The sequence below is a fragment of the Pristiophorus japonicus genome, chromosome 5 (genome assembly GCF_044704955.1).
Source record: "Pristiophorus japonicus isolate sPriJap1 chromosome 5, sPriJap1.hap1, whole genome shotgun sequence".
NCBI lineage: Eukaryota > Metazoa > Chordata > Chondrichthyes > Pristiophoridae > Pristiophorus > Pristiophorus japonicus.
The window spans coordinates 210,606,017-210,628,992 of NC_091981.1; the positions used below are offsets into that span (position 1 = coordinate 210,606,017).

At 46.5% G+C, this 22,976-nt stretch overlaps 2 protein-coding genes across 4 annotated transcripts in view; one reads left to right on the top strand and one right to left on the bottom strand.

The window, feature by feature from the left end:
* efhb (EF-hand domain family, member B) overlaps positions 1–17,459 on the bottom strand; it is a 230,868-nt gene extending 213,409 nt beyond the window's left edge. For all 3 annotated transcript variants that reach the window (XM_070881276.1, XM_070881274.1, XM_070881277.1), the window contains exons 1-2: positions 17,253–17,459; positions 12,027–12,388 (exon numbers count right to left, since the gene is read on the bottom strand). In XM_070881276.1, the coding sequence (XP_070737377.1) occupies positions 12,027–12,161 (135 nt within the window). In that variant the 5' untranslated portion in view covers positions 12,162–12,388; positions 17,253–17,459. The remainder of the gene's footprint in view (positions 1–12,026; positions 12,389–17,252) is intronic.
* A 90-nt stretch (positions 17,460–17,549) lies between these two features.
* LOC139264577 (ras-related protein Rab-5A) overlaps positions 17,550–22,976 on the top strand; it is a 35,967-nt gene continuing 30,540 nt past the window's right edge. Inside the window, exon 1 of the mRNA XM_070881278.1 lies at positions 17,550–17,684. The gene's annotated coding sequence lies outside the window, so the exon portion shown is untranslated. The remainder of the gene's footprint in view (positions 17,685–22,976) is intronic.

Sequence of the window (22,976 nt, forward strand, 5' to 3'; positions counted from 1 at the left end):
GGCTGTAGCTGCTGTCCCGCATGTGAGACACCTTGCAAGTCCCAGCAGACTGTTTGTACATGGCACAGGGGTATGTTATGCTTAAGGGAAGGTTGTTTACTGGTTGAATTAAGATATTGATTTGGATTAAATTGGAATAAGGTTAATTAACCTACTAAAACCAGACTTCCATTGTGGCCACGATGGAACTCGGGTTGGTGTAAATTTGTGTGGAAGCTACTATTCCGGACATGTGGCGAAACACATCAACAAATTTTAGAAGGAAACTCTATTAACATGTATGAAATTATTTTGTAGAATGTTTAACCAGTGACACCTGATGTTTTATGATTCAGTTTGTGAATCATGGATGGCGCCAGACACGCTGGCGCGGCGCCTAAATTCAGCCGACGTCCGCCGCGCGGCCGATGCCATCGATTCGCTAAAAACAGCTCTGGGCCCTGACTCCGTTAGGTGCATCAAGGAGGCTCAAGCACGTGGGGAGATCCTGTCCGAACTGACCCCCGTCCAGATGGAATTCCTCATCGGCGCCAAACCCCGGAACCTCCCTCGGGAGCCGGCGCCTCACAACTTGAGCCGCCTCGGGGAAATCCCCTCCGTGCCTTTCAGTTCCGCGCGGAGGGGTTTCCTGTACGGGCTGCTCCTGCACACCCTCAACTTTGCCATCCTCGCCTGCCATCCGGACACGCCATGGCGTACCATCTTGCCGTCCGGAGGAGGCGGAGGTCCCCGATGGAGGGCACTCTACGCGGGAGTCCTCCCACTATTTATCGAGGACTTGGCCTGGAGGATGGTGCACGGAGCAGTCCCGTGCAACAAATATTTAAGCCGGTTCACGGGCTCCCAGGCCGCCTGCAATTTCTGCGGTCTGGAAGAGTCCGTGTTCCACGTTTTTATCGAATGTACAAGGTTGCAGCCCCTGTTCCAATATTTAAAGGGGCTGCTCCTGAAATTCTGGTTGCACTTCAGTCCCACACTCCTGATCTTTGGGCACCCTGTGCGGAGGGGAGCGGGTAGGTCCGAGGGCCTCCTCGTAGGACTGCTCCTGGGCACGGCCAAGGGTGCCATCAGCTGGTCCAGGCAGCGGGCGGTCGAGGGGGTCATTCAGCCTGACTGCCTGCCTCTCTTCCGCGCGTACATCCGCGCCAGGGTGTTCGTGGAGATGGAGCACGCGGTGTCCACCGGTACACTCGCGGCCTTCCGCGAGAGGTGGGCACCGGAGGGACTGGAGTGCATTATAACCCGCGGCAACCAAATTTTAATTTGATTTTATTTATTTTACAGTTTAATTTGTTTTAATTGCCGGTTTTAGTGTCCCCCTCCCCTTTTATAGGGGGCACTTGGAAAATTCACGATTTTAATGCCAAAAAAAACTACAAAAATACAAAAAAAAAGGGCATTGGAAAATGTTTGGAGTGGCCCCCCAGATTGGGGGGTACTTGATTTAAATGTTTTATTTTGTCTCTAAAAAGAGTTGTGAAAGAATCAAAGGGGGGATTGATAGAGAATTCAAACAGGCTGCATTTAGACAGGCTGTGAAAACACAGACAAGTCAGAGATGCTACGTCAGTGGGAGCATGTTGCATTAAGTCATCAATCAACTTGACATTTTAGGACCTTGGGTAGCGAGCCAATTAAAAGGTTAAAAGACTATTAATTGAGCCAATAAGGTCAAAGAAGGCAAGTTATTTTCTGTATATTGATCCAGGTATAAATACAGCCATTTTGGTCATGTGATATCAGAAGGACAAAGACCTGGCTTAAAACCAAGAGCTTCTTACAGCTGCCAGAAATAAAGTGACATTAAAACTACAATCGGAGTTCGTATTTCATTGGAAATTAAGAGATCTAACAGTTTTGGAGTACTTATTTAAGGAGGGATATGTTTGCATTGGAGGCAGTCAGAGAAGGTTCACTAGGTTGATTCCTGAGATGAAGGGGTTGACTTATGAAGAAAGGTTGTGCAGGTTGGGCCTATACTCATTGGAGTTTAGAAGAATGAGAGGTGATTTTATTGAAATATTTAAGATATTGAGAGGGCTCGACAAGGTGGATGCAGAGAGGATGTTTCCCCCCCTGGGAGAATCTAGAACTAGGGAGCATAGTTTCAGAATAAGGGGTTGCACATTTAGAACTGAGTTGAGGAGGAATTTCTTCTTTCAGAGGGTCGTAAATCTGTGGAATTCTCTGCCCCAGAGAGCTGTGGAGGCTGCGTCATTAAATATATTTAAGTTGGAGATAGACAGATTTTTGAGCGGTAAGTGAGTGAAGGGTTATGAGGAGTGGGCAGGGAAGTGGAGCTGAGTCCATAGTCAGATCAGCCATGATCTTATTAAATGGTGGAGCAGGCTCAACGGGCCAAATGGCCAACTCCTGCTCCGATTTCTTATGTTATGTTCTTCTGCATACCAGCCCAGAGATCATTGACGTGTTATAAGGCAACATATAAGATAGCATCAACCTTTTTAAGGTGGCAGACAAGTTGCTATCCAAAGTCTGCATGGACTCATTTGAGAGGTTGGAGCTCCGTAGAGGCGACCACTATCTCCATGGCAGACATTCTCGTAATTCCCTGCACCACGATCCTAATGGACTGTGACAAAGATAAACGATCCCTCCTCGTCCTTCTCGACTTGTCTGAGGCCTTTGACACGATATTCTGCTCCAATGCCACTCCACCTCATCCAGCTGGGTAGGACTGCACTCGCCTGGTTCCATTCCTATCTTTCAAACTGTAGCCATAAATTCACTTGCAACAGCTTCCCTTCCCTCTCCCTCATCATCACCATCACCTCTGGGCCCCCAAGAATATATTTTTGGTCACCTTCTATTTATCTTCTACATGCTGCCCCCAGTGACATAATCTGACACACAGCATCAGTTTCCACATGTCCACTGGCTATGGCTGGATAGCAAAGCTTTGATCTGATTCGTTGGTTGTGGGATCGCTTAGCTTTGTCTATATCATGCTGCTTCCGTTGTTTAGCATGCATGTAGTCCTGTGTTGCAGCTTCCCCAGGTTGGCACCTCATTTTTAGGTACAGCTGGTGCTGCTCCTGGCTTGATCTTCTACACACCTCATTGAACTAAGGTTGGTCACTGTAATATATTTGTTTCAAAGGTTCTTTGCTTAAGAATTCATAGGAACACATTGCTATTAAGAACTAGTTGGTTTAGTAATAAAAGATTTAACAATCACACTACACGTTACCAGTTCATCCACCTGCTCACAAACCACCTGCCTACAAACCACCTGCCTCATCATGGATCCCCCGAACCCAACTGCCTGGGGTTTTAATGAGTCTTGTGAGCATCACGTGACTGGCTAAGCCAATCCCAACTCAACAGCTCTACAACTATTTTAAACTATAACTTTAAACCAAGTGCTCCATTTGGTAAGGGCACTAGGGCCCACAAATTAATAAATAAACTCAACGGCAACATTAACAAATCAAATTAAAATTCTGTTTCAACAGCTCTATAAACCTGTCAGCATACTCACAGGTACGTACATTATAGTCGCCTGGCTTAATATTATAAGAGTGAAGAATATGCCGGACCATGAGATTACAGATTGTGATGGAATAGAACTGTTCTGAATCTTTCCCATATAGCACGGTGGTAGTGCCACACAACACAATGGATGGTATCCTCAGTGTGGAAACGGGACTTTGTCTCCTCAAGGACTGTATGGTGGTCACTGTTACCAATACTGTCATGGACAGATGCATCTGCAACAGGTAGATTGGTGAGGAGGAGGTTAAGTGGGATTTTTCCTTGTGTTGGTTCTCTTATGACCTGCCGCAGGCCCAGTCTGGCAGCTATGTCCTTCAGGACTTGGCCAGCTCAGTCAGTAGTGGTGCTACCAAGCCGCTCTTGTTGATGAACATTGACGTCCCCCACCCAGAGTACATTCTGTATCCTTGCTACCCTCAGTGCTTCTTCTAATTGGTGTTCAATATGGAGGAGTACTGATTCATCAGCTGAGGGAAGGCGGTAGGTAGTAATCACCAGGAGGTTTCCTTCCCCATGTTTGACCTGATGCATGAAACTTCATCGGGTCCAGAGTCAATGTTGAGGACTCCCAGGGTCACACCCTCCCAACAGTATACCACTGTGCAACAACCTCTGGTGGGTCTGTCCTCCTGGTGGGACAGGATATACCAAGGGATGATGATGGTAGAGTCTGGGACATTGGCAGAAAGGAATGATTCTGTGAGTATGACTATGTCAGGCTGTTGCTTGACTAGTCTGTGGAACAGCTCTCCCAATTTTGGCACAAGTCCCCAGATGTTAGTGAGGAGGACTTTTCTGGGTTGACTGGTCTGGGTGTGTCGTTGTCATGTCATAAGTCGGTGCTGAAATCATTCAGGAGAGAAGTTAGAAAACTCTTCAGGAGAGAAGTGGTCCGTCCGGTTTTATTCTTATTCTTATTATGTTGTTAACCTGTGGAATTCCCTACTGCAGAGAGTTGTTGATGCCAGTTCATTGGATATATTCAAGAGGGAGTTAGATATGACGCTTACGGCTAAAGGGATCATGGGGTATGGAGAGAAAGCAGGAAAGGGGTACTGAGGTAAATGATCAGCCATGATCTTATTGAATGGTGGTGCAGGCTCGAAGGGGCGAATGGCCTACTCCTGCACCTATTTTCTATGTTTCTACGTTCCGATTGTTTCTTGTAGTGGTTTGTTACAACTGAGTGGCTTGCTAGGTCATTTCAAAAGGCAGTTAAGAGTCAACCACACAGGACGGCAGATTTCCTTTCCAAAAGGACATTAGTGAACCAGATGGGTTTTTACGACAATCCAGTAGTTTCATGGTCACCATTACGGATACCAGCATTATATTTTAGATTTATTTAACTGAATTTAAATTCCCCAGCTGCCGTGGTGGGACTTTAACGCATGTCTCTGGATTATTAGTCCAGGCCTCTGGATTACTGGTCCAGTATCATAACCAGAATACCACTGTTCCTTGGGAGATATTACTGGCATTTCAGTTCATATAAGTAAATATAAATAAATTGCAGAATTGTGAACATGATAGCTATACATTATTCACAAGCCAGAAGTGTCGCTGGACAGCATTGACAATCACACAAATAAAAAAAGAAAATGATGGAAATACACAGAAGGTCATGCAGCATCTATGGAGAATTCCCCGACCGGTGGGCAACAACAACATGTATTTATATAGCACTTTTACTGTGGTGAAACGTCCCAAGGCGCTTCACAGGAGTATTATGAGATAAAAAATTTGACACGAGCTGCACAAGTAGAAATTAGCGCAGATGAAGAGGTATGTTTTAAGGAGCGTCTTGAAGGAGGAAAGAGTGGTCGAGAGGAAGGAAAGTTTAGGCAAGGAGTTCCAGAACTTGGGGCCTACGCAACAGAAGGCACGGCCACCAATGGTTGAGCGATTATAATCAGGGATGCTCAAGAGGGCAGAATTAGAGGAGCGTAGACATCTCGGGGGGGTCGTGGGGCTGGAGGAGATTACAGAGATAGGGAGGAGCAAGGCCATGAAGGGATTTGAAAATAAGGATGAGAATTTTTAAATCGAGGCATTGTTTAACCGGAAGCCAATATAGGTCAGCAAGCACAGGGATGATGGTAAGCGGGATTTGGTGCAAGTTAGGACACGGGCAGCCGAGTTTTGGATCACCTCTAGTTTACATAGGGTACACTGTGGGAGGCCAGCCAGGAGTGCTTTGGAATAGTCAAGGCTAGAGGTAACAAAGGCACGAATGAGGGCTTCAGCAGTGGATGAGCTCAGACAAGGGCGGAGACGGGTGATGTTACGGAGGTGGAAATAGGCGGTTTTAGTTATGCTGCGGATATGTGGTTGAAAGCTCATTTCAGGGTCAAATATGACATCAAGGTTGCGAACAGTCTGGTTCAGCCTCAGACAAAAGTTGTGGAGAGGGATGGAGTCAGTGGCTAGGGAACGCAGTTGATGGTGGGGACTGAAAACAATGGCTTCGGTCTTCACAATATTCAATTGCAGAAAATTTCTGCTCACTGGATATCGGACAAGCAGTCTGACAATTTAGAGAACGTGGAGGAGACTAGAGAAGTGGTAGTGAAGTAGAGCTGGGTGTCATCAACGTACATGTGGAAACTGACGCGATGATTTCGGATGATGTCGCCAAGGGGCAATATGTAGATGAGAAGTAGGAGGCACCGCAGGGTCAGGAGTGCATATCCAACTCTGGAAATTATATTATGATTTAATTTATTAAATGTCCTTTTTATTTGTATAATTTGGGCTTTATTAGTTGTATCCCTCTAAAAAGAGGCACTTTTATTAGATTTTTTGTGTTACAAATGAACAGAAACAAGACAGGATGATAGTGAATTCTTCTTCCTAAAATCATAAAAAGGGTGAGGTAAAGAGAACATAGGAACATAAGAAATAGGACCAGGAGTAGGCCATATGGCTCCTCGAGCCTGCTCCACCATCAATAAGATCATGGCTAATCTGATCTTGGGCTCAGCTCCACTTCCCTGCCTGCTCCCCATAACCCTTCACACCCTTATCGTTCAAAAATCTGTCTATCTTCACTTTAAATATATTCAATGAACCAGCCTCCACAGCTCTCTGGGGCAGAGAATTCCACAGATTTATGACCCTCTGAGAGAAGAAATTTCTCATCTGTTAGAAATGGGCGACCTCTTATTCTGAAACTATACCCCCCCTAGTTCTAGATTCCCCCACAAGGGGAAACATCCCCTCTGCATCTACCCTGTCAAGCTCCCTCAGAATCTTATGTTTCAATAAGATCATCTCTCGTTCTTCTAAACTCTACTGAACCCAACCTGCTCAAACTTTCTTCATAAGTCAACTCTTTCATCTCAGGAATCAACCTCGTGAACCTTCTCTGACTGCCTCTAATGCAAATATATCCCTCCTTAAATACAGATACCAAAACTGTACACAGTACTCAAGGTGTGGCCTCACCAATACCGTATACAGTTGTAGCAGGACTTCCCTACTTTTATATTCCATCCCCCTTGCAATAGAGGCCAACATTCCATTTCCCTTCCTGAACTTGCTGTACCTGCATACTAACTTTTTGTGTTTCATGCACAAGAACCTTCAGGTCCCTCTGTATTGCAGCCTTTTGTAATCTCCCACTCCATTTAAATAATTTGCTTTATTATATTTCCTGCCAAAGTGGATAACCTCACACTTTCCCACATTATACCCCATCTGCCAAATGTTTGCCCACTCGCTTAACCTGTCTATATCCCTTTGTAGATTCTTTGGGCCCAAGTTTCCACATGATTTGCGCCTGATTTTTAGGAGCAACTGGTGGAGAACGGACTATCTTAGAAATCGCAATTCTCCACATTTTTTTTTCTGCAGTTCTAGTCAGGTAGAACAGTTCTACTTTGGAACAGAATTTTTTCTTCAAAAGGGGGCGTGTCTAGCCACTGATGCCTGATTTGAAAGTTTCCACAGTGAAAACGTACTCCAAACTAAAGTAGAATGGAGCAAGTGAAGATTTTTGTAGAACTGAAAAAACCTGTTCTACACATTAAAAAATCAGGCGCAGGTTACAAATTAGGCGTCCAGAACGAGGTGGGGGGGGAGGGAAGTCATTAAATTCTATAATAAATCCTTATTTATACTTATACAAATATTATACAAATAAATCCAACCTGAATAAACATTTATAAACAAAGAAAAGATTAAATAAACCATCTTCCTACCTGTGTGAAAGTGCTTCAGGCAGGCCTTTCGGGACCGAAGGCTGAAGGGCCCGTCCCCAGCACCAGATTTACAGGTAGGTGGCGTTGGGTTGGGTCGGGTCGGGTCGGGGAGGTTTGGTTCGGGTCGGGGGGGGAGGGAGAGGGAGAGAGGGGGGGAGGGAGAGAGGGGGGGAGGGAGAGAGGGGGGGGGGGAGGGAGGAGAGAGAGAGGGGGGGGAGGAGAGAGAGAGGGGGGGGGGAGAGAGGGGGGGGAGGAGAGAGAGAGGGAGGGAGAGAGAGAGAGGGAGGGGAGGGAGGTCAGGTCGGATCCAGTCCGGGAGCGGGAGTCGGGTCGGGTCCAGTGGGGGGGGGTCGGGTCGGGGGGCGGGAGCGCGGGTCGGGTTGGGTCCAGTCGGGGGGGGGCGGGGAGCGGGAACAGGAGCGCGGGTCGGGTCGGGTCGGGTCCAGTCGGGGTGGGCGGAGCAGGAACAGGAGCGCGGGTCGGGTCCAGTCGGGGAGGCGGGGAGCGGGAACAGGAGCGCGGGTCGGGTCCAGTCGGGGGGGGCGGAGCGGGAACAGGAGCGCGGGTCGGGTCAGTCGGGAGGGGGGGTGGGGGGAGCGGGTGTCGCGTCCGGTCCAGAGGCAGGGGGGGGGGCGGGGAGCGAGTGTCGGGTCTGGTCGGGGGGGGAGCAGGAGCTGGCCGTGGGAGGAGCCTTATTCACGCAGCCCCAGTAAGGCCATTCAGCCAGGGCTAGGGGCTGCGTGCTTCGGGCCCCTCCCACACAGTTCGGAGCCTGGAGCTACTGCACTTGCGTGCCCACTGTAGCGCGTATGTGCAGAGGTCCCGGCACTGTTTTCAGCGCAGGGACCTGGCTCCGCCCCCCCACAGCTCGTGCTGGCTGCGCCGAGGGCCAGAGGACCTGCAGGAAGGTGGAGAATACTGAGGATTTTTTTAGGCGCACTTTGTGGCGCGAAAAACGGGCGTCCAGGTCGGGACTGCGCCGTTCTAAGCGCGTGTGGAAACTTGGGCCCCAAGTCTCCTTCTCACAACTTGTTTTCCCACCCATCTTTGTATCATCAGGAAACTTGGCTGCATTACACTCGGTCTCTTCATCCAAGTCATTAATATAGATTGTAAATAGTTGAATCTCCAGCACCGATCCTTGTGGCACCCCACTAGTTACTGTTTGCCAACCGGAAAATTACTCATTTATCCCGACCTCTCTTTTCTGTTAGTTAGCCAATCTGCTATCCATGCTAATATATTACCCCAACCCCGTGAACTTTTATCTTGTGGAGTAACCTTTTATGTGGCATCTTATCGAATGCCTTCTAGAAATCCAAATACACCACATCCACTGGTTCCCTCTTATCCATCCTGCTCGTTACATCCTCAAAGAACTCGAGCAAATTTGTCGAACATGATTTCCCTTTCATAAAACCATGCTGACTCTGCTTGATTATATTCTGCTTTTCCAAATGTTCTGCTACTGCTTCCTTAATAATGGACTCCAGCATTTTCCCAACTACAGACGTCAGGCTAACTGGTCTATAGTTTCCTGCTTTCTGTCTCCCTCCTTTTTTAAATAGGGGCGTTACATTTGCATCTTTCAATCCGCTGGGACCTTTCCAAAATCCAAGGAATTTTGGTAGATTGCAACCAATGCATCCACTATCTCTGCAGCCACTTCTTTTAAGATCCTATGATGCAGGCCATCAGGTCCAGGGGACTTGTCCACCTTTAGTTCCATTATTTTACCGAGTACTTTTTCTTTAGTGATAGTGATTGTTTTAAGTTCCTCCCTCCCTATAGTCTCTTGCTTATCTATTATTGAGATATTTTTAGTGTTTTCTACCATGAAGACCGATACAAAATATTTGTTCAAAGTCTCCGCCATTTCCCTGTTGCCCATTATTAATTCCCCAGTCTCATTCTTTAAGGGACCAACATTTACTTTAGGTACTCTCTTCCTTTTTATAAACCTGTGGAAGCTCTTACTAACTGTTTTTATATTTCGTGCAAGTTTACTTTCATAATCTATCTTCTCTCTCTTTATTATTCATTTAGTTGTCCTTTGCTGGTTTAAAAAAAAATCCCAATTCTCTGGCCTCCCACTAATCTTGACAACATTGTATGCCATTTTTTTCAATCTGATACCATCCTTTACTTCCTTACTTAGCCACGGATGGTTTTCCCTTCTCTAAAAATATCTCCTTCTCACTGGAATATATTTTTGTTGAGAGTTATGAAATATGTTCATAAACATCTGCCACTGCTTATCAACTGTCTTACACTTTAATCTATTTTCCCAGTCCACTTTAGCCAACTCTGCCTTCATACCTTTGTAATCTCCTTTATTTAAGATCAGGACACTGGTTTGAGATCCAACTTTCTGACCCTCCAACTGAATTTGAAATTCAACCATGCTATGATCACTCTTTCCTCGAGTATCCTTTACTATGAGATAATTTATTAATCCTGTCTCATTATACAGTATCAGATCCAAGATAGCCTGCTCCCTGGTTAGTTCCGCAACATACCGTTCAAGGAAACCATCCCGGATACACTCTGTGAACTCTTCCTCGGGCTACCTTGGCCAATTTGATTTGTCCAATTAATATGAAAATTAAAATCGCCCATGATTATTGCCATACCTTTCTTACAAGCCTCCATTATTTTTTGATTTATACTCTGTCCAACAGTGTAGCTACTGTTAGGGAGCCTGTAAACTATGCCCACCAGTGACTTCTTCCTCTTATTATTTCTTATCTCCACCCAAACCGATTCTACACCTTGATCTTCTGAGCCAATATAATTTCTCACTACTGCACTGATCTCATCCTTTATTAACAGAGCTACCCCAACTCCTTTTCCTTTCTGTCTATCCTTCCAAATTGTCAAATACCCCTGAATATTTAGTTCCCAGAGTTGATTACCTTGCAATTACATCTCTGTAATGGCTTTCAGATCATACCCATTTATATCTATTTGTGCCATCAACTCATCTATCTTGTTACGAATACTGCGTGCATTCAGATAAAGAGCTTTTAATTTTGTCCTTTTACCATTTTGACCCCACTTTCTGATACACTCTTATTTTTATACATCTGTCCCTTCCTGTAATACTCTGCTTATCATTTCCCCCGCCGCTACCCTGCTCTATTGCCTTCTCCTTTCTCTTTGACTTTTTAAATTTTTGCTCACCTGAACACTCCGCCCCCCCCCCCCCCCACTATTTAGTTTAAAGACCGCTCTACAGCCCTAATAATTCAATTCGCCAGGACACTTGTCCCAGCACGGTCTAAATGGAGCCCGTCCCAATGGAACAGCTCCCTCTTACCCCAGTACTGATGCCAGTGCCCCATGAATCAAAACCCATTTCTCCCACACCAGTCTTTGAGCCACGTGTTCATCTCTCTGATATATTTACCCTATGCAAATTTGCTCGTGGCTCAGGTAGGAATCCAGAGATTATTACCTTTGTGGTTGGCCTCTAGCTGCGCATCCTCTCCCAGCAGAACCTCTTTCTTTGTTCTATCTATGTCATTGATACCTATGTGGACCACGGCAACTAGATCTTCCCCCTCTCACTCCAAGTTCCTCTCCAGCCCAGAGATGTCCTTAACCCTGACACCGGGGCAGGCAACACAGCCTTCGGGACCACGCTCTCGGCTGCAGAGAACAGTATCTATCCCCCTAACTATACTGTCCCCTACTACTACAACATTTATTTTTACACCTCCCACTCGAATGGCTCCCTGTACCATGATGCTGTGCTCAGTTTGCTCATCCTCCCTACAGCCCCTGCCCTCGTCCACACAGGGAGTAAGAAACTTGTACTGTTGGTCAAGAGCAAGAGCTGAGACTCCTCCATTACTATATCATGGGTCCCCATCCCTGCCTCATTCATAGTCACACCCTCCTGTTCCTGACCATGGACCAAATTTGAATTAATTAATCTAAGGAGTGTGACTCCCTCCTGGAACACAGCGTCCAGGTAACTCTCCCCCTCCCTGATGTGTCGCAGTGTCCGCAGCTCGTACTACACCTCATCAACACAGAGCTGGAGTTCCTCAAGCTGCAGACACTTACTGCAGATGTGGTCGCCGTGGACCTCAATGGGGTCAACCAGCTCCCACATGCAACAGCAGTAACACATCGCCTGCCCTGCCATCTCTAATGTATTTAATTAATTAAAGTTTTGAACGTTTAGTTTTTAATCTTGGCTCTTAATTTAAACCAATGCCCAAGAAAAGAGAGAAATACTGACCAACCAATCACTTCCCTGCTTTCCTGTAACGTCACACTTTGATTCTTTTTACTTCTTACCCTCCAGGTCGGTTGGTGCTGCTCAGGGCTAGCTGTCTGTTGTCCCGCTGGGCTGCTCCTCTCATTTCCTTTTATCACCGCTCCCGATCTCCTGATCTCACGCTGTTTGTTGTCCTGCTGGGCTGGTCCTCTCATGCCCTTTTATCACCGTTCCCAATCTCGTGCTGTTTGTAGACCCCAAGAGAATACACTGCACTGAAAATTTCCTTCACAGTATTCTCGTTTAACATAACATTAATGCTGTGGAAATGGAGGTCACATTCCATTTAAATCCCAAAGGGCATCGGTTTCTCATCTTTAATTTTCCTTTGCAATGAGCAGATGCTACAGCTGTTGACTTATGGGTAGATTAGAAGCGGCATCTGTGGAAAGAGAAACAGAGTTAACGTTACAGGTCGATGACCATTCATCAGAACTGGAAGAAATTAAATATTTAACAGTTTATAAACAACTACAGAGCCTGGGGAAAAAGAGGTGGGGGGACGTGGCAGAGAAAAAACATGTGATAGGGTGGAGGGCAGGAGTGATTAAATGATAAATGATAAAAAAGATAAATGGTCCAAGGCAAAAACGGTTGGTAATGGGACAAGTAAAGAAACAAAAGATGGGTCTAGAGCAACTCTAAATGCCAATAGTAGAACCATTACCAGTACTTGCTGTCTGGAAAAAAATGGGAGCGGTGGTTATGTTCTGAAGTTGTTGAGTCTAGAAGGTTGAAAAAGATAAGGTGCTGTTCCTCGAGCTGCTGGTGAGCTTCATTGGAACAGTGTAGGAGGCGGAGGATAGAATTCAAAGTGGGAGCAGGATGGAGAATTAAAATGACAGGCAACCGGAAGCTCGGGGTCACGCTTGTGGACTGAACAGAGATGTTCACTCAATCTGTGTTTCGTCTCCCTACTGTAGAGGAGAATGTATTGTGAGCAACGAATACAGTATACTAAGTTGATAGAAGCACAAATAAATCGCTGTTTCACCTGGAAGGAGTGTTTGGGGTCCTGAACGGTGCAAAGGAGGGACTATAGGAACCGAAGTAGGCCATTCAGTCTTTTGAGCCTGTTTTGCCATTTCACGAGACCATGGCTGATCTGTGTCCTAACTCCATCCACCTACCTTGGCTCTATATCCCTTAATACTCCTGGCTTGCAAAAATGTATTGGTATTAATTTTAAAATATTGATTCAACTAGCATCTACTGCTTCTTGTGGGACAGAGTTCCACACTTCTCCAACCTTTCCGTGACAAAGTGCTTTCTAACTTCTCTCCTGAATGGCCTGGCTCTGATTTTAAAGTTATGTCCCCTTGTCCTAAACCCCTCCACTTGCAGAAAAAGTTTCTATCTACCTTATCAATTCCTATCAAAATCCTAAAAGACTCAATGAAATCACCCATAACTTTCTATATTCCAGAAAATACTAGCCTAGTTTGTGTAATCTCTCCAAGGCCAATATATCCTTTCTACGGTGCTGTGCCCAGAACTGTACACACATTACTCTGGATGTGGTCTAAACAGGGATTTATATAGTTGTAGCCAAACTTCCTTCCTGTTATATTCTAGCCCTCCAGTTATAAAGGCTAACATTCCATTTGCCTTTTTGATTATTTATGTTTCTACTACATTTTAATGATCTGTGGAGGTGAAAGTGCAGGTGTTGCATCTCCTGCATTTGCCAATGGAAGGGGAGTGGGTGTTGGGGTGACCAGGTGAGGGAATAGTTCCTTCAGAATGCTGAAAGGGGAGGGGAAGGTGTGTTTGGTTACAATCAATCATTGTGATATATTTTAGTGTGTGTCACTCTTAAGATTAAGCAGCATTTCACACATTATATTTGAATAGATTTACCCAGCTGTCATCAGGGGATTATTATTTTTGATCATGAGTGCTTGGGCCATAGGTAGTCTTGACTGCGCTAAAAAGTCCACGCATGTTGTGACTGTCGGCTAGTCGCTGGATCTCGTGCGTTCTTTCCACCCACCATCTGTTCTTTAGGTCACAAGTTTTTTGTTAGACCTCGACCTTCAGTTGTCTGTAGATCTGTTTCCTTTCTCTCGAGTTGCGGTGATGTTTTCAATTCAAGAATGCCTTGCATTTACGGTTTATTAGCTTCTGGATCCTGGTCGGTCTCACCAAACCAGTCTTGATCTTTTCTGGTAGAGTAAACAAGAGTCTCTTCATAGATACTAGTTATGGTGGACTTGAGCGCAGAACAGGCACCATGCGCACTCTGTGGCTCCCGTTCATTGAGAGTCATCAGGTTGGCTGTGAGGCATTGACTGAATCGGGCTTTCTTTGCAGGGTCTTTGAGTGCTTCAGCGTTGATTTTTCTGCGGCAGCATTTCTGTTGCCACCGCCATTTTAAGGCTACGTTGATGGAAATAACAGAGTAATTTGGCGGTGGTCAGTCCAGCAGTCGTCAGCTCCTGTCATGGCGCAGGTGATGCGGATGTCCTTGCGGTCCCTTGCTCAGATGATGATGTAGTCTAACATGCCAGTGCCTGGAACTCGGGTGTTGCCATGAGGCCTTGTATTTGTCTCTGATGAAACAAGGTGTTTGTTATGACAAGACCATGTTCTAAGCATTTCGTCAGGAGGATACCATTGGAGTTGGTTTTCCCTACCCCGTCACTGCCTTTCACACCTCTCCAGAGGTCTGTGTCCTTTCCAACTCTGGCATGAAAGTCGCCAAGGAGAATCAACTTGTTGTCCGTTCGAACCTGGGATAGGGATTGTTCAACGCTGGAGTAGAATTCCTCTTTGGCCTCATCTGTAGCTTCCAGGGTTGGGACGTACACACTGATGACGGTAGGATATTAGTTCTGGGTTAGAGTGAGCCGAAGGGTCATGAGGTGTTTGTTTATCCTGCAAAGGGAATCTCTAAGATGCCAAACTAGCCTTTTTAAGCCAACCCCATGGAGACAGCGTTCTTCTTCTGGTTTGCCTTTCCAGAAGATGTATCCACCACCTTGTTCCTTGAGCTGGCCTTCTCCTGCCTGCCGTGTCTTGCTCAGGACAGCAATATCAATGGCGAAGCAACTGATATCCCGGGCAATGAGAGCAGTGCAACATTCAGGTCTGTCGCTGTTGGGGTTGTCCGTGAGGGTCCTGACGTTCCAGGTCCTGAGCTTCATTTTAGAGGGTGAAAGATGCCTGTGCATGAAGTATTTTAACGTAGGGTGGCCGTTGCACACCAGCTACCACACGAACTTGACAGACCAAGGTCTTGGTGCAATGGCAAGGGGACCCAAGACGATTGGAGACCAGGCTCTGCTGCATGGGGCTGCTTCACAATGACATGCAAGCCATGATCCTTACCAACGGATCCACCACAGATCCAATACAAATGCAGACTGGGGTCAAGCAAGGCTGTGTCATTGCACCAACATTCTTAATCTTTCTCGCTGCAATGCTTCATCTCACCTTTAACAAGCTCCCCGCTGGAGTAGAGCTAATCTACAGGATGAACGGGAAATTGTTCAACCTCCGTTGCCTCCAGTCCAGAAGCAAGATTGTTCCAACCTGTCATTGAATTACAGTATGCAGACAACGTTTGCATTTGTGCACACTCGGAGGCCGAACTCCAAACCATCTGAAGCATACGACAGACTGGGCCTTACATTAAACATCTGTAAGACAAAGGTTCTCTACCAACCTGCCCCTGCCGCACAGTACTGCCCCTCAATTATCAAGATCCATGATGAGACCTTGGACAGCATAGACCACTTTCCATACCTTGGGAGCCTTCTGTCAGCGAGGGCAGACATCGATGATGAAATCCAATACTGCCTTCAGTGTGCCAGTGCAGTCTGCGGTCGCCTGAGGAAAAGTGTGTTTGAAGACAACGATCTCAAACCCGGCACCAAGCTCATGGTCTACAGAGTAGTAGTGATACAGTTGTACAGGGCCTTGGTGAGGCCACACCTGGAGTATTGTGTACAGTTTTGGTCTCCTAACTTGAGGAAGGACATTCTTGCTATTGAGGGAGTGCAGCGAAGATTCACCAGACTGATTCCCGGGATGGTGGGACTGACCTGTCAAGAAAGACTGGATCAACTGGGCTTGTATTCACTGGAGTTCAGAAGAATGAGAGGGGACCTCATAGAAACGTTTAAAATTCTGACGGGTTTAGACAGGTTAGATGCAGGAAGAATGTTCCCAATGTTGGGGAAGTCCAGAACCAGGGGTCACAGTCTAAGGATAAGGGGTAAGCCATTTAGGACCGAGATGAGGAGAAACTTCTTCACCCAGAGAGTGGTGAACCTGTGGAATTCTCTACCACAGAAAGTAGTTGAGGCCAATTCACTAAATATATTCAAAAGGGAGTTAGATGAAGTCCTTACTACTCGGGGGATCAAGGGGTATGGCGAGAAAGCAGGAATGGGGTACTGAAATTGCATGTTCAGCCATGAACTCATTGAATGGCGGTGCAGGCTAGAAGGGCTGAATGGCCTACTCCTGCACCTATTTTCTATGTCTATGTTTCTATGTTTCTATACCCGCCCTCCCATATGCTTCAGAGACGTGGACAATATACAGTAGGCACCTCAAAGCACTGGGGAAGTACCACCAACACTGCCTCCACAAAATCCTGCAAAGCCATTGGCAGGATCGGCATACCAACGTCAGTGTCCTCACTCAGGCCAACATCCCCAGCATCGAAGCACTGATCACGCTCGATAAGCTCCATTGGGCGGGCCACATCGTCCACATGCCCGACATGAGACTCCCAAAGCAAGTGCTCTACTCGGAGCTTCGTCATGGCAAGCGATCCCCAGGTGGGCAGAAGAAACACTTCAAGGACACCCTCAAAGCCTCCTTGATAAAGTGCAACATTCCCACCGGCACCTGAGAATCCCTGGCCCAAGTGGAGGAAGAGTATTCAGGAGGGCGCTGAGCACTTCGAGTCTCGTCGCCGTGAGCAAGCAGAAATCATGCGCAGGCTGCGGAAGGAGCGTGCGTCAACCCAGGCTCCCCATCCATCCTTTCCTTCAACCACTGTCTGCCCCACCAAATATATTCAAAAAGGAGTTAGATGTAGTCCTTACTACTAGGGGGATCAAGGGGTATGGCGAGGAATGGGGTACTGAAGTTGCATGTTCAGCCATGAACTTATTGAATGGCGGTGCAGGCTCGACGGGCCGAATAGCCTACTCCTGCACCTATTTTCGATGTTTCTATGTGACAGAGACTGTGGAAACCGCATTGGACTCTTCAGCCACCTGAGAACTCACTTTTAGAGTGGAAGCAAGTCTTCCTCGACTCCAAGGAACTGCCTATGATGATGATGATGAAATATGAAGTCTTGCTATTTAAAATAGTGATAGACAATAAAAGAAAGCAGGCCGCAGCGTTAACAGTGCACTAAGCGAGCGATTTTCGCCCCCACACCAGTGACTATTCGCAGCTCTACCATTCAGCGGGGAAAGCGGCAAAGTGCGAGGCGCAGGGGCGCGCGCGTGGCACTGAGTGCGCGCGACGCTGCAGCGGAAGGTGACGCAGTCGCGGCGGTGACGCGGCGCGTCAATGAGTTCCGGTGCGAGCGTTGAGCTGGAGTGAGCGGAGCGGCACTGGTGGTCGGGGCAGTGGCTGGACATCCAATTCATGTCATAACAGTCGGGCTCAGAGAGCGGCCCGGCCGGAAACCGCACCGCTTCCTTCAGCCGGTAAGGTCCTCGGCCCGGGGCAGGAATTGTTACTGCTGAGAGTCGGGCTGTTTGTATGATAAACCTGGAGCTTAGCTTAGCTTAGCTTAGCTTGGCTGGGCTGGGAGCCGCAGCCTCCCCCTCCCTCTCTCACTCCCCCGGACTGATGCTGTCATTTAAACTCGCTGCATTTTAAAATCCAAAATGGCGTCTCCCGTCTGCGTAGACTCGGCAGCAAAACGCAGAGCGGGGCGGGTGCGCGGCTGAGGCCGGCGGCTAGGTGAGGGCCGCGGCTGGGAAGAGGTGCGCGATGAGGGTTACTGTCACAGGTAGGGCTCCAGCCGCTGCCGCCGCTGTGTGGTGAGCAGCCGGCCGGCTCCCAATGGTTGCTGCTGCTGCCGCCGCCTCCTTCCCTGGGCCTGAGTGTTTTTGTTGCAAGTCAGGGATGACGTCAGCGGTGTAACTAGAGCAAGGGTCTCGCTCTCTTTTTTGTTATAATTTAAAACTTTTATCGATGCCTGTAAAAAGGAGGGATAAGAGGCATGTAACACTCCTATTTCTACTCTGCTGAGCCAATGGGTTAATGTCCGCAGTTGATGTAGTCTCTGTACTTTTGTAAGTAATTTCGTGAATCGCATTAAGTCACACAGGAGGGTGCCAAGAATCGGAATGCAAAACGGATCAGCATTTTTGTTAAAGCTAAACATCCATCGTTACCCAGCTAGTATTGAAGCATCGCAATATTTTAATCGCTTCAAGATTAGATTACCAAATGCCTGCATGTACCAATGTAGCGTTAAACAAAATTAGGAGCTTAATTACTACTAGGTCAAAATTCTGTCCACTTTGTACAGAAAACCTCAACAGGTTTTATGGATGGCAAGGAACTACATTGATCCTATGTTAACTGAAAACTTTGGGTGAACAGAAGTTAGCATTCTTAAAGGCAAAATACTGCAGAAGGTGGAAATCTGAAAATGCTGAAAACATTTTCAGCAGATTATTAATAACTTTTTTATTTATATAGTGCCTTTAACTTAGTAAAACGTCCCAAGGCGCAACAGTGTTACAGACAAATTTGACACCGAGCCACAGAAGAAAGTAAGGCAGATGATCAAAAGCTTGTTTCGAGGTAGGTTTTAATGAGCGTCTTAAAGGAGGAAGGAGAGGTGTAGAGGTTTAAGGAGGAAGTTTGAGTTTAGAGCCCAGGCAGCTGAAGGCATATCCACTGATGTTTGAGCAGTTATAATGAGGGATGTTCAAGAGGCCAGCATTTGAGGAGTGCAGATATCTTGTAGGATTGTGAGGCTGAAAAAGATTAGAGATAGGGAGGAGCAAGTCCATGGAGTGATTTGCAAACAAAATGATGAGAATTTTGAAATTGAGGCATTTAACTGGGAGCCAATGTAGGTCAGAAAGCACAGGGGTGATGGGGTGATCTTGACTTGATGCGGGTTAGTACATGGGCTGCTGAGTTTTGGATGACTTCAAGTTTACGTAGTGTGGAAGGCTGGCCAGGAATGAGTTGGAGTAGTCAAGTCTAGAGGTAACAAAGGCACGAATGAGGGTTTCAGCAGCAGAAAGGCTGGGGCAGAGGTGGAAAAAGGCGGTTTTAGTTATGGCACCTAGGTTTTGAACGGTCTTGTTCACCCTCAGATTGATGCTAGAGAGAGAGATGGAATCAGTGGTTAGGGAATGCAGTTTGTGGCAGGGACCAAAGATATAATGGCTTCAGTCTTCCCAATATTTAATTGGAGCAAATTTTTGCTCATCCAGTACTGGATGTTGGACAAGCAATCTGGCAATTTAGATACCAAGCAGGGGTCGACGGAAGTGGTGAAGATGGAGCTGGGTGTTGTCTTCGAAAACTGACTCCGTGTTTTCAGTTAATATCGCCAAGGAGCAGCCTATAGATGAGAAATAAGAGTTGACCAAGGACAGATCCTTGGGGGTAACGATGGAGTGGGCAGAGCAGCCATTGCTGAAGATTTTCTGGCTACGATTAGATAAGAATGGAACCAGGCAAGTGCAGTCCCACCTAGCTGGGCATTGGAGGAGGATGGAGTGGTCAACTTTGTCAAAGGCTGCAGACAGGTCCAAAAGGATGAGGAGGGAAAGTTTACTTTTGTCACTTTGATGAGAGCAGTTTGAAAGCCAGATTGAAGGAATTCAAACATTCAATTCATGGAAAGATGATCATGGATTTGAAAGGCAACAACACGTTCAAGAACTTTGGACAGGAAAGGGAGGTTGGAAATGGGGTGGTAGCTAGCAAGCAAAGTGGGGTCAAGGGTTGATTTTGTGAGGAGAGGGGTGATGACAGCAGATTTGAAGGAGAAGGGAACAGTACCCGAGGACAGAGAACCATTAACAATGTCGGCTAACATGGGAGCCAGAAAAGAAAGTTGGGTAGTCAGAAGTTTAGTGGGAATAGGGTCAAGAGATCAGGAAGTGGGTCTCGTGGATAAGATGAGTTTGGAGAGATTAAGAGGGGAAGTCAGAGAAACTAGAAAAATGAGTTGAGGGCTAGGGCAGGTGAGAGCGTCAGATGAAGTTTGACCCTGTGGAGGAAGGGAACTCGCAGAGGCAGCTGATCGGATGGTCTCAATCTTTGATACAAAGAAGTCCATGAGCTCCTTACAGTTGTTGGATTATGATTAAACAGCAACTGACTATAACTAGTGAGAATAATAAAGCTGGTTCATAGAAACATAGAAAATAGGTGCAGGAGTAGGCCATTCGGTTCTTCGAGCCTGCACCACCATTCAATAAGATCATGGCTGATCATTCCCTCAGTATCCCCCTCCTGCTTTCTCTCCATACCCATTGATCCCCTTAGCTGTAAGGGCCATATCTAGATCCCTCCTTGAATATATCCAGTGAACTGGCATCAACAACTCTCTGCGGCAGGGAATTCCACAGGTTAACAACTCTGAAGAAGCTTCTCCTCATCTCAGTCCTAAATGGCCTACCCCTTAACCTAAAACTCTGTCCCCTGGTTCTGGACTTCCCCAACATTGGGAACATTCTACCTGCATCTAACCTGTCACGTCCCTTGAGAATCTTACATGTTTCTATGAGATCCCCTCATCCTTCTAAACTCCAGTGTATAAAGGCCCAGTTGATCCAGTCTCTCCTCATATGACAGTCCAGCCATCCCTGGAATCAGTCTGGTGAACCTTCGCTTCACTCCCTCATTAGCAAGAACGTCCTTCCTCAGATTAGGAGACCAAAACTGAACACACTATTCCAGGTGAGGCCTCACCAAGACCCTGCACAACTGCAGTAAGACCTCCCTACTCCTATACTGCAATCTCCTAGCTATGAAGGCCAACATACCATTTGCTGCCTTCACTGCCTGCTGTACCTGTATGCCAACTTTCAATGACTGATGAACCATGACACCCAGGTCTTGTTGCATTTCACCTTTCCCTAATCTGCCGCCATTCAGATAATATTCTCTCTTCGTGTTTTTGCCCCCAAAGTGGATAACCTCACATTTATCCACATTATACTGCATCTGCCATGCATTTGCACACTCACCTAACCTGTCCATGTCACCCTGCAGCTTCCTAGCATCCCCCTCACAGTTCACACCGACAATCAGTTTAGTGTCATCTGCGAACTTGGAGATATTGCACTCAATTCCTTCATCCAAATCATTGATGTATATTGTAAAGAGCTGGGGTCCCAGCACTGAGTCCTGCGGCACTCCACTAATCACTGCCTGCCATTCTGAAAAGGACCCGTTTATCCCTACTCTCTGCTTCCTGTCTACCAACCAGTTCCCTATCCACGTCAGTATATTACCCCCAATACCAAGTGCTTTGATTTTGCACACCAATCTCGTGTAGGACCTTGTCAAAAGCCTTTTGAAAGTCCAAATACACCACATCCACTGATTCTCCCGTGTCCAATCTACGAGTTACATCCTCAAAAAATTCCAGAAGATTTGTCAAGCATGATTTCCCGTTCATAAATCCATGCTGACTTGGACCAATCCTGTCACTGCTTTCCAAATGCGCTGCTATTTCATCCTTAATAATTGATTCCAACATTTTCCCCACTACTGATGTCAGGCTAACCGGTCTATAATTACCTGCTCTTTTTCTCTCTCTCTCTCTCTCTCTCTCTCTCTCTCTCTCTCTCTCTCTCTCTCTCTCTCTCTCTCTCTCTCTCTCTCTCTCTCTCCCTTTTTAAAAAGTGGGGTTACATTAGCTACCCTCCAGTCCACAGGAACTGATCCAGATTCGATAGACTGTTGGAAAATGATCACTAATGCATCCACTATTTCTAGGGCCACTTAAGTACTCTGGGATGCAGACTATCAGGCCCCGGGGATTTATCAGCCTTCAATCCCATCAATTTCCCGAACACAATTTCCCGCCTAATAAGAATATCCTTCAGTTCCTCCTTTTCACCAGACCCTCGGTCCCTTAGTACTTCCGGAAGGTTATTTGTATCTTCCTTCGTGAAGACAGAACCGAAGTATTTGTTCAATTGGTCTGCCATTTCTTTGTTCCCCATTATAATTTCACCTGAATCAGATTGCAAGGGACCTACGTTTGTCTTCACTAAACTTTTTCTCTTCACGTCATGTATCGAAGCTTTTGCAGTCAGATTTTATGTTCCCGAGAAGCTGCTTCTCGCACTCTATTTTCCCCCTCTTAATTAAACCCTTTGTCGTCGTCCTGCTGAATTCTAAATTTCTCCCAGTCCTCAGGTTTGTTGCTTTTTCTGGCCAATTTATATGCCTCTTCCTTGGATTTAACACTATCCTTAATTTCCCTTGTTAGCCACGGTTGAGCCACCTTCCCCATTTTGTTTTTACTCCAGACAGGAATGTACAATTGCTGAAGTTCATCCATGTTCAACCCTTTAAGTATCATTTGCCAGTCTATTCTAGCCAATTCACACCTCAAACCATCAAAGTTACCTTTCCTTAAGTTCAGGACCCTAGTTTCTGAATTAACTGTGTCACTCTCCATCTTAATAAAGAATTCTACCATGTTATAGTCGCTCTTCCCCAAGGGGCCTCGCACAACAAGATTGCTAATTAGTCCTTTCTCATTACACATCACCCAGTCTAGGATGGCCAGTTCCCTGATTGGTTCCTCGACATATTCCAGGAAATCCTCCTCCACTGCATTGCTACCAGTTTGGTTAGCCCAATCAATATGTAGATTAAAGTCACCCATGATAACTGCTGTACCTTTATTGCATGCATCCCTAATTTCTTCTTTGATGCTGTCCCCAACCTTACTACTACTGTTTGGTGGTCTGTACACAGCTCCCACTAGCGTTTTCTGCCCC